Below are 16657 nucleotides of genomic sequence, written 5' to 3'. Positions count from 1 at the left end.
CTCTAAAGTTTTGACTGGCATCCTACATTTTTCATTCTCTATTCTTGTATCTGATGTCAAACTATAAACTGTCTTTATGCAACCTCTTTATCGAGATATTAGAAGGTCGAAAAATTCCACTATTTTCATAAACAATATTCACTTACTTTTAATATTATCCATTATTGCTATTCGCAATTGTTAATTGGTTGTCTTTACAGTCGTCTTACTTTAGCTGTAATACATACTCATACTTATACTTCTACACTTATAAAATAGCATATTTTCTGTAAATAATTGTATTCAAAATTCACGATTTTATCTAATGCACATTGAATATTTCTGTTATTTGTAATAATTTGAAAAAATGTTATATACAAAACTGGCATGGTACAAATGGAGTCGTATTTAATTTGTAAAAATTTTGTAAAATTTTATTGTGTGCGTGAGAGTGTCATTTATACCGCAAATTTTGTACATAACTGGATTTCATATTATATAAGACATCTTTTCTGAGATTTTCTGAATAAATAAAAAGAGATAAAAATATTCAAAGTGAATGCAATTATTGCAACACGATGCATTATTGCTTTAATAACAATTTGAGCATTGCGAGAATGTGGAAAACTGTCTCCATCAATTCTAAGAAATAGAAACTAAATAACAAATTTTGTCTTTCTTTAATAATTTTAATGGATTGAAAATAATACATTGACAGTTTTATATTGTTTTAATCATTCTACTTTAAATTGCAACCACTCAATTTTGCTGTAAATACGTAATGACTTTCTCGAGGATCGACAATGTGTTATTAATTATGTATTTTGTAGATTACGAGGTGAGATGTCGTCATAATAAAAAATACTGCTGTGCTAAACGATAACCGAGAAATTACTGTACGTGACGCTTGAATTATTTGAGTACTCACGATTATATCTCTCCTGCACTTCTTCATCATCCTTTACGCTTGCCGATGCATGTCGTGGCGGTCTCTCTGTTTCAGTGTATCCCTCCGGAAACACGGTAGACACGTTCATAATACCAGTGGACCTGTGAAACTGAAAGCATTAAATATTTATTTACTCAACCGTCAAAAGTGAAGAACAAAGTTTTTCTATCCATAAAATTCAACTGTTGCTCGTACACATTCAAATAGATATGTCTCGATGTAGAACGTCGTTTCTGCTTATGCAATTCAAAATTCGACTATCTACAAATTATACTGTTATAAAATAGTTTCATACAAGTATATCAATTATTTAAACTGTTCTTACGATTTTGACCATGCAAGTGGAAAGATGCGAGAGTTACAGCACATTAAAAAAATATGTTTAATATGTCAAATAATGGTTCTTTTTTGTTACTTCATCGTTATTTTTATAACTTTAAAACTTGATTAAACAAATTTTTGTTTCATATTCATCATTTATTAAATGACGAATTTTTTTCTCAATATTTGACTCCTTATTACTGAGCTCGATGTAGTATTTAATGAAATTGTAGAAATGAATTTGTTAAGTAAAATAAAATCTCCATAAAAATAATTAAAAATTTTAAAAAATTTGCAGTATAATCTCTTATTTAGAGACAGATGCTCAAATATCTCCTCCAATTTTGTTAAAATTGTTTTAAAACAATTGTGTAAAGTAAAAATTGTCTGTACTGATTGCAAGATAGCTTTTAATGAATTAAACAGAACACAACAGTAGTTTTAAAATTTTTACTGATTCTACCGTTTTTCATTCGATCAAAATCCACAGTTTGTTAATAATATTACCTTTTATTACATATTAATCGTACGATTTATTATATATAAACAAATTTCATATAAAATTGTAGGATCACTGCGATAAAATATAATATATAATTTACGAAATATATATTTATATAAATGTGTATTAAAATTACAAAAATTCCGTGCATCTAGGCTTTCATTCAAAACTTCATTGTTTTAATGTAAACTCCTCAATTGATGCAAGTACATGCCTACTGTACAAGTAATCTTGAAAACTTGAAACAAATATTGATTTTGGACCACAAATATTCTTCGCAGCGCACTTTTTCGCCATTTTTATTATAATTATGCTTGCGTTAAAGAAATTTATTCGATCATTATTTAGGAACACGTCTTCATAATTTCAGCAAACTTTAAAATAAAATATGCAAAACCGATCACTTGAACCGACACTCGGTAGGTTTACCTAAATTGAGTTAGGTATACATGTATTTGGGATACCTATATGTAATCAATTATTTTTCCAAGACCTTATTTCTCATTAGTTCTGTGACAACCGGACAAATGTAAGCATACATTTTTTTTTAGTGTTATTCTTCAACCAGTTTGTTAGTAATTTATCCTAATAATATAAATTTTTTTATAGCCCTGCAACAAAATGGTGGACTTTATATCATCTGAAAGTCATGTTCGTAATTGTGTACTTTTTCATTTTCACGCAGGTTTTCGTGCAACAGGAACAACAAGGAAAATTTGTGACACATATGAAGATGCGTTAAAATTGAACAAATGTCAGCGTTGGTTCAAAAGATTTGCTGCTAGTGATTATCATCTGTCAGACAAGCATCAAAGTGGACGCCCAGTTCGATTCGATAACGATATCTTAAAATCTTTAGAGGAGTTCGAGCCAAGATTAAGTATACAGGAATTATCAAGAAGTCTTGGGTCCACCATACAAAGACACCTAAATTAAATTGGCAAGGTATGCATATAGACAAGGGATATGGGTTCCACACCTGTTATCTGAGCCCAATAAAGATCATCAGCGAACAGTTTGCAATTCTTTGCTCATCAGGCAGTCAACGTTGACATTTGTTCACTTCCAACACATCTTCATATGTATCATAAATTTTCCTTGTTGTTTCTGTTGCACTAAATCCGGCGTGAAAATGATAACGTAAACACGATCATGGTTTTCAGAAGGTACAAAGTCCTCCAATTTTGCAGGGCTATAAAAAATATTTATATTATTCGGAATAAATTACTAACAAACTGGTCTGAAGAATAACACTAAAAAAATTTGTGCTTACACACTTGTCCGGTCGTCGCAGAACTAACGAGAAATAAGGCTTGGGAAAATTATTGATTACTTATAGGTACATCTAATATAATCAATGAATTAATCCACCTGCGCCGGTCAATAGATTAGAAAGGGAAAAAAATGTAATCGCTGTAACTTACGTTCATTGTCAGTATTGAAATGACCGAGCAACTCTCACGATTAAAACATTTTAATCCCGTCTGCTGCGCACCGCTGACAGATTCTATTTATCCGATCGCGTTTCCGGGTTGTGTAAGGCACGTCGCTAATTTGACGTTTAAATTCGATCTGTTAGTACCTGGTGTTGCGAACATCAGTGGTGATTTCCGATGTCTGAGCCGTGTTTATCAAGAGACAATGTTTAGAAAACACTTCGTTACATGGATAATTAAAGTATAAATGAAACGAAAAAGTGCGAAACGAATACACTGACTCAGAAATCATTTTTTTTTCGTGATACGAGATAAATGAAATTATTCGATCAAGGAATATTACAATTCTCACATGTGTAAAATGTTATTATTTATATGATTAAGTATGTGATTAATTATGTTGAATATAAATATGTGTACTATATATTGTTAAGTCTTAACTGGTATAATGATAACAAAAGTGCAAAGTGCACCCTAAATTTAAAGTGCAAAAAAATGTGTTGATCTAATTTTAAATAAATCATTCATTACTGTTTAAAAACATGCAAAATAAAATTTCTATTACGAAATCAAATAGAAACATAGTGTTCACTATGATCACTCGTGATCCCTATATGTATACTAGTTAAGTAATAAAGCATCTTCGTGTAAAAGATGAAATGATCAGTTATTTATTTAAATATAAATTTTTGTAAATATTAAAACGTATTCATGAACAAACATTTAAAAATAATTTTTAGTTTCTATTACTAAAGTTTTGAATATATTTTATATATTGTTAAAAATTAAATTATTACAAATATTATTAGAAATTAATTGCAGGTATAATATAATTCGTAAGAACGTTACGTTTCCCAATAATAATAAATCTTAAATATTCATAATAATCGTGTTAAATATAGTTACTTACGATTACTTAATAATATTACGTGAAGTGACAGATTTTTCGACAAACTAATTTGGCTGTGCAACGATACAAATGTTGTAGCTATCTCGTCGAATTTTCATCGTTTAGGACGCTTCAGCCTTTCCTCATGTGGCGCATGAATTTTCATTGCGACCTAAATGCACCTCGATGACGCTTTCCCATCTCGTATTCCGAAGTTACCGTTTGATAAGATCGCTGCTATTCTTATCACTGTATTACCATTTCCTACACGGTATACTTTCAACAGATCCCAGTCGAATGAAGAAATTCAGTTTCACCTTCTTCGAACAATAAGCTTTCTAATATCAAAACGGTATCGTTCCCTTGTTCTCTATCTTAACCGATAATTATGCGCATAAAGTTATTGCTACTTTATTGTTTACGTGTTAGTAATTAGAGACACATGCGAATTTGCAAATGTAAAATGATGTTACGTAAATATGTATGCAAAAAGTATACGTTATGTGCTTGTAAATAAATTAATGATTCCTAAACTGAAACCATTAATTATGATGTACAAACCATGGCTGATTTAATATTTTGCAGTTTAGAACAATTTTTGCAATTTTTGCATAGTCTTCACACAGCAAGGGCATAGACTAATCTTTTGAAAACTTGGGTTAGAATAGATCAGTTACACCACAAATATAGAACTTCTAGAAAATGTTTTTGTTATGAAAAGTCTCACTCGATTAAAGTCTGTGTGCAGAATTTCTTCAAATATAATTTGCATTAGATATATTTTTACAGTCTACTTTCAACTTATAGTCGCAACTTATTCAAGAATGTACTTTTACTTCCAAACGTTTGATTATTAAAGTAACTGGCATTATAAGAAAGTGTGATACAATTCTCTAGTTCTCGCGCCTTTCCAATGAAGCGAGATGTAGATGAATTGGAAAATAATTATTTCAGATAGTGCATTATTTTAATTGTTATAGACGAAGTTACTTTATTATTCTTACTTACTTATTCAAATAAAAACTATTTTCAAATGACTTCTTACTTCGGCTAATTAAATTATTCGAATAAAATGATAAATACTCTTTATATTGACACCTGACTATAAGAAATACTATATAATATATAGTATTAATTTATATAGTATATAATTCCAATAACTTGGAGTTGTCATAATGTAATCACATCTTCATTCAAAACTGTTCTTGCTTCAAACGTTTCAGCAGACATTCTAGCGAACAGAAGATTTGTTATGTAGTGCATTACAGCAAATGAACATAATGTATTCCAACAGTAGATCATACATGTAATAAAGTTATTTAAATACAACATTATTTTCATTCAGATTCAAACTCCTTGCACTATATAACAACGAATCAGACTCGTTATGAAGATTTCACACACAATCTATTAAATAAGTAATGTTATTCATTTCTTCTAAATCAGAAGAGATACTTCTATCATTATTTAACTGCGGATTTTACGCATTTATGGCAAAATTGATTAGCTGAATTATAAAATTGTGAAAACACAAGAAGAATTTAATAATATTGTTACACTATTTGTAACTTGTCAAACTTACTAAAAGAAACAATTTATCTTTATTTAATTTCTGTGTCTCACAATCGTCTTGGAAAATTTGTATTTTGTATAAAAATCCGTAGTTCAGTCATTTCAATTTAGAAATAAATGTAAATAATGAAATAAAAGTAAATAAAGACGTACAAGGAACAAAATTTGTGTCGTTCTAACTGAAAAATTATTAAGGACAAAGAAGTACTAGGAACGCAGTTGTGAAAGCAATCGTAATGCAAGGAGCTAAACAATGAAATAACCTAAAGAGATGTTTTCGAGCAAATAAAGTAAAAAGCGGTCACTTCAAACAATATCTAGCACAATGACATAATAATTCATTGTAGTATTCATTTTCCAATGTATAGTATATACTATATACTATAAACTATATACTATATATTATATATATACTATATACTATATATACTATAGTATATTATATATATATATACTAATTCCTGATTCAGAACTAGTGAGAAATGTATTGAATTAACACGTGGAACGAATGAGGGTTAACGACCATGGTAAACGTAGCCATACGACGATCACAGAATACCAATTCTCGCTCAGTTGCGAAAGGAATCAAGGCAAGGGGTTAAGCAACAGCTTTAGCTTCCTCATGCACGTCATACTGCGAAACTTTAAACTATCCTTAGTTCGGGTGACTTGCTGAATGAATGAACCCTCAAGAGGATCTTCTGGTTCAGAGGGTTACTTTCTTTACTTTCTTAGGGAATTTTTTTTCATTAAATCTATGGATGTATGGTTCTATGGTTTCGTACATATATTTGGCAATGTTACCAAAATACAAGGTTAACCGAGCTACGCGTCCTTCCATAATCTCTTTCTAAAAAAATGTAGCTTTATGGCTGCCATGTTTTCGGCTGTTCTGTTCATCTGAAACGGATTAATGATGAAAAAAAATAAGAAGTTAAAAAAATATTGATGTTTACTATCTTTGTTCTATGCTAAGAGCGAAAAATGTTAAAAAATTGTAAATTCGAATTTATAGTATCGAAATATTTTTGTTTATCAAGATGTTTACTTCTCTCCAGTTAGAAAGATTCATCTTCAACTTGTTTCATTTAAGTGGAACGGCCGGAATCGTGACAACCATGAAGGCATGTTTTTTTAAAAAGACGTTGTAGAAGGACACGTAGCTCCCCAGGGTTAACGCTCACTTTTTGATGAGATTTGGTACTGTGATAGAGCTTGTAAAGCTGAATCCAATGATACCCGGTTTTAGGGGCAGACGGGTTATGGTTGTTGAAACAATTAATGTTAAAGTTGCTAATAAATTCTAATTGCTTATAGTTTTTTAATAAGCCATTTTCGAGCTTATGTTTATATGACATTTTTTTCTTATTTTCACTGGTAGAATGTGCTGATACCGTTTGACCGAAAAAACCTGGGACACCCTGTATAATGATCGGTACAAAGTTATTAATTATATTTGTACGAATATTATTATATAAGACCTAATAAATTACAACAATTCACATGCCCAGATTTTTTTGAAGCCCTAGTTAGCATATCAGCAATTATTAATTCGAATTTTAAAAATTCTACTTAATAATACTTCTACTCTCTCTCTCTCTCTCTCTCTCTCTCTCTCTCTCTCTCTCTTAATAATTCTAATAATAAATAACGTTCATGTATTGCTCAACACGTATACATATATTGTATGTATGATGTGGAGAGAGTGTTCCGAATATTTGTTATTAGTTATCGTTAACATTCAATAATTAAACCACTTCGATATTGTGAGAATTTTTGCGTCGATATTCGGCACGTAACTTGTTAAGGGTGATTTTCAGTACTGGACACATATTACAAGATTTAGATACTGGTTTTCAAAAAGTGATTTCCAACTCCGGCGGTTCTTCTTGTAAGTTCATACACCCCTAAACACAATTCTAGCAGTTTTTAGTAGTGGGAGCTAGGCTGGGGATTTTATGCATTTACGACAAAAATGAATAGATCAAATGCAAAATAACAAAAACATTTATGCAAAACATTAAAAAATAAATGTCTATGTAGTTTTTACATATTGTAATTAATGAAGACAATTTTTATTTTGTATAAAAATCTTTCTGAAGGTATAATATAAGAATTAATGAAAAATACGTTACGCAATCAATGAACGAACCCTTAGCAGTTTAAATGTCATGTCAACAACCTCAAGATTTTCTTAAAATCAAAATATTTTATTTAAATCGATTAAAACTGAAACATTAAGTTTATATGATATCAATTCCTTTTTCAACATTCTTATAGTTTCTGGATCCTAATACATTTAGCAAGATATAATAAATTACCGTAAAAATTAATTTTCAAATCTGAAGAAATATTAGGCTGGTGATCTCTTAGGCTGGTAAAATATTAGGCTATGACCTATTCGCTTTGATACACTTTTCCCAGCGAGTTTTCTATATATAAATACCATTTTTAAAGAAATTCTGGCCCTCTAAATTGATGGACTCGGTTTATAAAAAAGTTATACGAATATCCGCAGAATTCACACTCGTACAAAACTCATAATGAATGACAAAAATACAGAATTTTGAACAAATTAAAAAAAGAATATGACGCTGACAATACATAATAAGACTGTGATAGAGGTTATGTCATAAACAACAACGTAACGTAAGCAGGGAGACAAACATATACACGTAATAAAAATCGTAATTGTTAAAGATTGTTGTAATTGGCATTATGTATGCGGGAGAGGAAACGACGCCGTACGTAGTTTTCGGTAATTGCAGATCGTCGATTGTCGTGTAGGCGAGTGTGCGGAGTTCGTAGTAATCGTAGCATGTGCTCATATAATGTAATTGTATTATTAAATATATAAATATACATAACTCTAGCAGCAATAATATGCACCAATCTAATAATTTCGTTACCCACATATGGGTGACGTGGCGGTCCAAATGTTAATCAAATCGAGAAATTTTTACAAAATAACATCCGCAAGACGGCTAAAGATGTACAATAGATTTACTGTATAGATGTTAACCTCTTAGCTGTGAACGACGTGTATACAGGTCATAAAGAAACGGCAATTTTACATCTTACGACAAAAATACTTCTCCTGCGATTTAGATTAAAATGTTTGTGAAACATATTCATATTTTAGAATATACTTCTGGAGCAACTTGCCGAAAGAAACTGCGCCCAGTGTGATCGATAGAACGTATACAAAATTGACCTTAAAAATAGATCATCATAGCTGAGTAGTTAATATGAAAAGAATACGTTTAACATTACTTTTTTATATAGTACAAGAAATATTTGTTTACTGGGGGATGATCGCTCATTGAACAGATCACCTTACCGCGGAGCAACTGCACGTACGCGTTAGATTATGGTCGTGCGAAACCGACAAAAAATTAAAGATACTCACAGGATTTCGGGCCCACTGCTTGACCGTCGGTTGGATGGTCAAAAACTCGTGCCAGAGATGCAGATAGGAAGGCTTCTTGCTCACTGACCGTTCCATCCCCCAATCGACTTGTACCTCGGGCGATTCTGTTTAGCGTGGCCGAGGCCTGCTCCAGTCGTGAACCTCGCCACTGCGCACTTCCTCGGTCCACGTGCCAAAGTTTACGTCGTGTGGCACGCGAAACCTCGCGAAATCCTATGGAGCGGCAACAAATCGGTGCATGGAGTGTAAAGCTTCCTCGACTTCCGCGAGATCTTGACTAGCCATGAATGTAGCGTGACCGCCGGGTATCTTGATGCCGTCGCGTACTACATGATGCCCTTGACAACAACCCTGCTGCAGTTGCGTGTCTGACGCAGAGAGACGATTGCGGCGTATAAAAACAAACGTATTCCGATCAATTTTCTTGCGACGATGATACGACGCCTTTGACCAGTCGATGCCCACTTCCTGCCTCGCGTGCACCTTTCTTTCACCTTTTGTGTACCGAAGCCATTCCTATTTTCCGTTAAAGAAAATTAATTTACGCTTATTAACCCGGGCGCAATAAATTAACAAAGACTAGATGCAATTTATACTTCTATATTAGTGTTTTTTGTTTACTCTTGCCGGTGTATTCTTTATAGATATACTTGATCTTTACTATTACAACTCTACTATTCGCAATCTTAACCCTAAAACGACCCCCTGGAGTTGCCGGAGACCCTATGAAATTTTTAATTTGCTGCAATATTAAAATTATATAGTATATAAGCTATTATTCATAATATATAATAATGATAATAATATATATAATATATAATATATAATATATAATATATAATATATAATAATAATAATAATATATATATAATGTATAGGGTGTCCCGCATTTTTCCACACATACTTCAGGAGTGTGTTCTATAAGTAAAAATAAGACTAAAATGTTACATATAATATATAACAGAAGGCCCATAAATGCTTTGTTAAGAAGTTATGTGAAAAATAAGAAATGTGAGAGATATGATAAGAATAACGTACAAGAGACGAATTAATTACAAAAATCAACATTGCCTGCGAAGAGATTAGACAAAACTGAATTTAACAATAAATTCAATAACTCGTCGATGTGAAATTTGTGTTAACAAAGTCGAGCATCACTTTGAAATTGAGATATACAGTCCTCACATGACAAGAAGGCACCTTTGTTCCCTTTTACTAACTGCCCCACTGCCGCAGCTATCGGTCGCTATTGGCCGAAAACGGTGACGAAGATCGACGGCGGACAATAGCGTCCGAGAGTTGCGGCAGCGAGGCAGTTAGTAAGGGGGAGAATGTACATAATCACAAAGTTGTCTTCTTGTCGTGTGAGGACTATAGGTATATTTAATTAACGGCATTTGGATCATATTTTGTATATTTTTGTCACAAATTCTTAACAAAGCATTTTTATGGACCTTTTATTATACGCTATATTACGCTATATTATACGCTATGTTATAAAATGTGGGATATCCTGTATAATAAGAATAATATATATGATAAGTATATGTTATAGTATTAAATATAGATAAATCCACAATATTATAATTATCCCGTAGCGATGAAAACGTAATGTGTGAATAGCATCTTAGGATTAATAAGAGAATAATACTACGTGATTATATTCATAGATATAACACTAATTTATAAAAAAAACGTAAATTTGTGTATTTTATAAAAAAATAAGTGCGAAGTTTCTATAAAATCGCACGTTTTTTAAGTAAATAACACCAAGGCTAACCAAAATTTCTACTCTATTTTGTGATCAATATTTCGTATAATAGCAATTTTTTGGAATAATAACGTCGTTATGGAAAGTTCCTGATTTGATAGATGACTATGCCTTGCTCGTAGCAGTCTATAAAACTCAAACACGGAGTTATTGAAATTATTCCCCAAAAGTTTCCAATTGTTTTTAAATTTGGTGAACAAGCTACGCATGTCAAAACTCTAACATAATTGTCGTCTAAGCATTGCATTGTTTGTCTTGATGCATGTATTGTCGTGTTAGCATACTGAAAAATAAAGTTGCCACTCTCATTTTCTTCAGAAAATGGTATCACAAGTTCACAATCGACGAGTATAAGGTCAAGCCTCGAGGCTCGAATAATCGTATCTCCTCTTCCCAAATTGTCCATTTTTGTTTACAAGATGAGGGACAATTGGAGAGAATTTAGTGTACCTTCACCTTGTGTAATAACTAATGCAAACAACGAATAATTACGAACGCCGTTATATTGCTTGGAAGAAAAGTGCAACTTTTTTCTGCTCCATTTTTTTCTAATGTTTACTATTTTTAAGAAAAACGCTGGCTAATGTTATCGTGAACATATACAATATAACGTAGTTAAACATAATCGTTTTATTTATTCGGTATGTAATCTCGCTCGTGTGGCTGTCATTATATTCGCAGTATCGGTAAAATAAGCATTCGCTCGATACTTGATTGATTGGGACGGAAAAGGTTCACGATCGCATTTCCATTAATGTATTATATTTGTTTTTCGTAGAATAGTGGTTTCTAGGAAATATGTTTGCATCTTTTCATTTGCGCAGAATTGGGTAGGAGCAATTGTTGCGCCATACTCTGCAGTGGATACTAGAAAACGACCCATAAACCCCCAAAGGCAAAATGAAAAATTTTTTGCTTACAGTGTTTATAAACATAAACTTACATAAAGTACGAAAAGATATAAAAATCTGAGAGAATAAGGCGAAAAGATTCTAGAAAAATTATAATGAGCCATTATGTTCACAAAAATTACCTGTCCTGACCCCACTTTCGGATATCAGAGTTGGACGAAAACTAAACTGATTAATGATTAACAATTGCAACTAACGTAAAATCATGTTCATGATTAATTATTACGATTACTAAGTAATAAAGTAATCATGGTTGATGAATAATTTAAGTAATCGAAGCAAATGTAATTGTTGGTCACGATCAACAATGTAATCATTAATTACGTAGTAATTAATTTTATTGACTATGATTAACTGAATTTGGTATTGTGGTGGTTAAAAATAATTCTGAATAGTTTTTAGACAATTTGCATGTATTTCATGACACAACGGGAAACATTTTTTATTCGTCCGTGATTGCTGATTAATATAATTGCTGGTTAATAATTACAAGTTACCAAATGTAATCCACAGTTACTGATTTATTCTAGTAACAATTAATTGATTAATGATTACGATTACAATGAGCATTTTTCGTAATCAATTACAAAAGTAACTACAAAATAATCGATGACTGCCCAAATCTGTCGGGTACATGAACTTTCGGGACCCGACACGAACCCGAAACCCAACCCGACTCGTAGTTCAGATATCCGAAAATCTCAGGAATACGATACACTCCTAGTTTTTAATCGTATTCTATTCACATGCGTTGTACCACTGAAATTATATTTTATTAATAGAATTGATTATAGTCTCTATTTCTTCTGCATGCAAAATATGAGAAACGAAGAACACGAACCATGTTATCATTTTTAATCAATACATCTATAGTACTGTTCAGAAATAATTAATCATGTGTGACATTCATAGTTTACAGAAAGAAAAAAATAGAAAATTCAGCAGTCTCCTACGATACACATATTGTATATACATACATACAAAATATTGCATATATATATAATCATACGTCAATCATACTTTTATCTTCGATCACTACACTGTGGTATTTATTGATCATTTATATGATTGTCAAATTACAGGAAAGACATAATCTTTCGCAAGCACTCTTGCAGGAAAAATCCATTTTATACAAATCCTGAGAATGTATCCAACTGTAAACACCGTGTAATTTAAAACTGTGAAAAGATTAAGAGAAACTAAGAATGTTTATGTATTAATTCGAACTTGCTATAATTATTATTATTTGAAAGAAAAAAACTTGTGCTTGGCTCCTATGTCTTGCAGTAGATGAAGACAATTTTTATTTTACATTAAGATCCGCAGTCCATTGGTCGGTAAATATATGTATATACGGGGTGTCATGTAACTAGTGGTACAACCGGATATGATCTGATTCTATGTCAATAAATAAATCGAGAAATAAGAATAAAATGTGTTCATTTAAAGTTTCGTTTTCGAGAAAATTGAGTTGAAAGATGCGTCAAGTTCGTCATGGCCAGACACATTACTTACAATTCCTATTCAATACTATTATTTCTTGAACTTATTTTTTTTCTGAATGAAAAAAATTTATTCTATATTTTTGACTTATTTTTGACGTAGAATCAGCGCACAATGATCGATTTGACCCGAAAAGGCGGCCAAATTCAAATTTCAAAAAGTTTGCATGATCCAAAAAATGTATATTTCTCTAGATAGTAAAATATATGGGGAACAATATTCCAACCTTTATTTCCAACCTTTATTTTAAGGTCTCAACTACAGCCTCATGCAGGTGTTGCTTCTTTAATTTGTATATTTGCGTAGTTATTAAACTTCGAAAACAGGGAATAATCTACTCATATCCTGTGCAATTTTCAAACTCGATTAACGACTTTGTTATACTTTTCAATTTGTCTCAGCACTTTTATTGGTATCATTGCATTCTGGAAAGATTCGTGATTACAACGGCGTTAAATTTTGTCTGAATTCGGTCGGATTATTATTATTACGTCTATCAATTCTCAAAGATTACAGTTTTTAATGTTATTTATTTTACTGAGATTGAAGTTTATTGTTTATTGTTTATTGTCTATTATTTGTGTATCTATCCATCCATTTATTTATTTATTTATTTATTCGTTTATTTATTTGTATATTGATGTATTTATATTTGTCCTTCCCTTTAATTGTTAGACATTAAAGATGTTTTCTTAATTTCTTATTATATTAATCACATTTATTTTCAATAAATTTCACATTAAGTTTCACATTTTTTTTTTTTTTATATATCGACATGTTAAAAACATTTTCTTTCAATGAAGTTTAGTCTATTTATCTTATTTATACGTAAATAAATATTTATAGCTTGTAGTAGTTAATTAATACCAAGAAACGTACCCTCTTATATCTCGGTTTTGCGACACAGATTGCGATAAAGATAATATAAAGGATTTGTAGCGGCCAGTCGGCGCGCATAAGAGAAGATTTATTTCTCGCGCAAACGACTAACATATTTATGACTCTCCTTCGAAAAGGCTATCTTTGAGTAAACTGTTTTCCGTGCGGACGGCAATAAGCCAGTAGAGTTTCTTTTTTACCTGATTCTCGATAGCCTACGAGACCGTCATAAATAACGGGAAATTCCGAAGGGCACGCAAAACGGACCCGAACGCCGGACGTCCGAGCGCAACGGCCCTGAGGAAAACCCAGGCCGTTACATCATAAAAAACGCACCCACTCCGATCACCACGCGGTCCCAAAACGGGACGCGCTCAGGGCGTAAGGGACAACGCGGTGAGAAGGAGATGGACAACGCTGATTGGGAAAACCCATTCGCGGGTCAACCAATCAAGGGGGTGTCCAGAGCCCTTGCCGGGGGCAAACAGGAAAATATAAAAAGAGCAACAGTGAGACGCTCGCCCTCATACCTCGCATACCTTCAATAGTTCTCATACCTCTCTTGCTACGACGTCACGTTACCCGAAAGTGTTTCTACGCAACTTAATAAATAAAGTTTAATAGTTACACCGCACGCACCAGTTATTTACCAGAACACACCCCATAACTAAATTGGTGACTCGACGTGCGATAACTGTGCAGTGCGCGACTAAAAAACGACGGGTGAAGTAATCACAAGTCACACGCCGTAAAATAAGGGCAGAAATGGACACAGGTATGAGCCAGGGAAACGCCGCGTTACCTGAGGTGTGCCGGGTCGGCATACGAGTGCCACCGTTCTGGCCCGAACAACCGGCGATCTGGTTCCACCAGATAGAAGGCCAGTTCGCTTTGAATGGCGTCACCGCGGACACGACGAAGTATAACTACGTAATGTCTCAACTGGAACCGAAATATGCCCTGGAGGTCCAGGACATAATCACGTCACCGCCGGCTACCGAGAAGTATGAGACACTAAAAGGCGAACTAATCCGGCGCCTGTCCGCGTCCGAAGGGAGACGAATCCAACAGCTGCTGGAAAAAGAAGAGATGGGAGACAGAACGCCATCTCAATTTCTGCGGCACATGCAGAACTTGGCAGGTCAGGCAGTACCGGACAAATTTCTGGGTACATTATGGACTGGCAGGCTACCCAGCATGATCCGGGCGATCGTAAGCGCGCAGCCAGACATTCCGCTAAACAAGCTGGCGCAAATCGCGGACCAAATACACGAGGGCACAACCCAAGCCCACGTGGCCAGCGTAGCCGCCCCGCAGACCGAGACGACAGAGGCAATGAGAGGCCTGCTGGAAGAATTCAAGCTCGTCGTCAGCGAGCTCACACGTCCGCGGACCCGTGATAACCGGTCAACATCGAGGCACCGTTCGAGGAGACACCGCGGCCGTTCGGGATCTAGAGGCCGTCGCCGGAGCGCATCCCCACGAAACGTGGACCATTGCTGGTACCACCAGACCTTCGGAACGAGATCCACGAAGTGCCGACAGCCGTGCACATTCGACGCGGGAAACGATCGGGCATCACGGTAAATGCGGCAAATTGTGATGGACCGCGGACCCGCCGCCTCTTCATTCTTGAACGCAGCAAGAACGAAGAATATCTTATAGACACCGGTTCAGACCTGTGCGTGTACCCGCGTGCGTACATCAAAGGCCCGTTAAAAAAAGCGAAGCACGAACTGTTTGCGGCAAACGGGTCCGTCATCGGCACGTACGGGCTGAAACCAGCAGACCTGGACCTGGGGTTGCGACGGTCGTTCACGTGGAGATTCGTGATAGCGGACGTCTCCAAACCCATCATCGGAGCCGACTTCCTGGCGCACTATGGGTTACTAGTGGACCTCGCGGGAAGACGACTCCTCGACCGGACGACCACGTTGACATCCAGCGGGAGGATCGCCGCCTCAACAACACCGACCATCAAGGCGATCGTCGGGGACTCGCCGTACCAGCAGCTTCTAGCGGAGTTCCCGTCTCTCGTGCGTCCAGCAGCGCGGCCGAACAGACCGATCACCCACGAGGTAACACACCATATTACGACTACCGCAGGTCCACCAGTGTATAGTAAGCCGCGACGTTTATCGCCCGAACTTTTCAAAAATGCTAGAACGGAATTTGAGGACCTGTTAAGTCTTGGTCACATCCGTCCTTCTAAGAGCCAGTGGGCCTCAGCCCTTCACATGGTTGCGAAGAAGGATAACGGATGGCGACCCTGTGGAGACTACAGGTTACTCAATGCCCGTACGATCGCAGACCGCTATCCGATTCCACACATCGAGGATTTTTCGAGAATGTTGTCCGGAAAGACGATTTTTACCACGATCGATTTGGTGCGCGCGTACCACCAAATCCCCGTCCATCCGGAGGACATTCCGAAAACCGCGATAACGACGCCGTTCGGTTTGTACGAATATGTAGTTATGCCCTTCGGACTGAAAAATGCAGCGCAGACGTTCCA

General features: G+C 34.7%; 1 protein-coding gene across 1 annotated transcript in view; it reads right to left on the bottom strand.

Moving 5' to 3' along the window:
- Nucleotides 1-9314, bottom strand: part of LOC117229388 (aquaporin AQPAn.G) — an 81198-nt gene extending 71884 nt beyond the window's left edge. Inside the window, exons 1-2 of the mRNA XM_076528381.1 lie at nucleotides 9058-9314; nucleotides 908-1037 (exon numbers count right to left, since the gene is read on the bottom strand). Of these exons, the coding sequence (XP_076384496.1) occupies nucleotides 908-1037; nucleotides 9058-9153 (226 nt within the window). The 5' untranslated portion in view covers nucleotides 9154-9314. The remainder of the gene's footprint in view (nucleotides 1-907; nucleotides 1038-9057) is intronic.
- Nucleotides 9315-16657: the final 7343 nt, after the last annotated feature.

Source organism: Megalopta genalis, chromosome 1, assembly GCF_051020955.1.
Source record: "Megalopta genalis isolate 19385.01 chromosome 1, iyMegGena1_principal, whole genome shotgun sequence".
In the NCBI taxonomy this organism is placed as follows: Eukaryota; Metazoa; Arthropoda; class Insecta; order Hymenoptera; family Halictidae; genus Megalopta; species Megalopta genalis.
The sequence above is the reverse complement of the archived record's forward strand: the minus strand, read 5'-3'. Positions and strand labels throughout refer to the sequence as shown.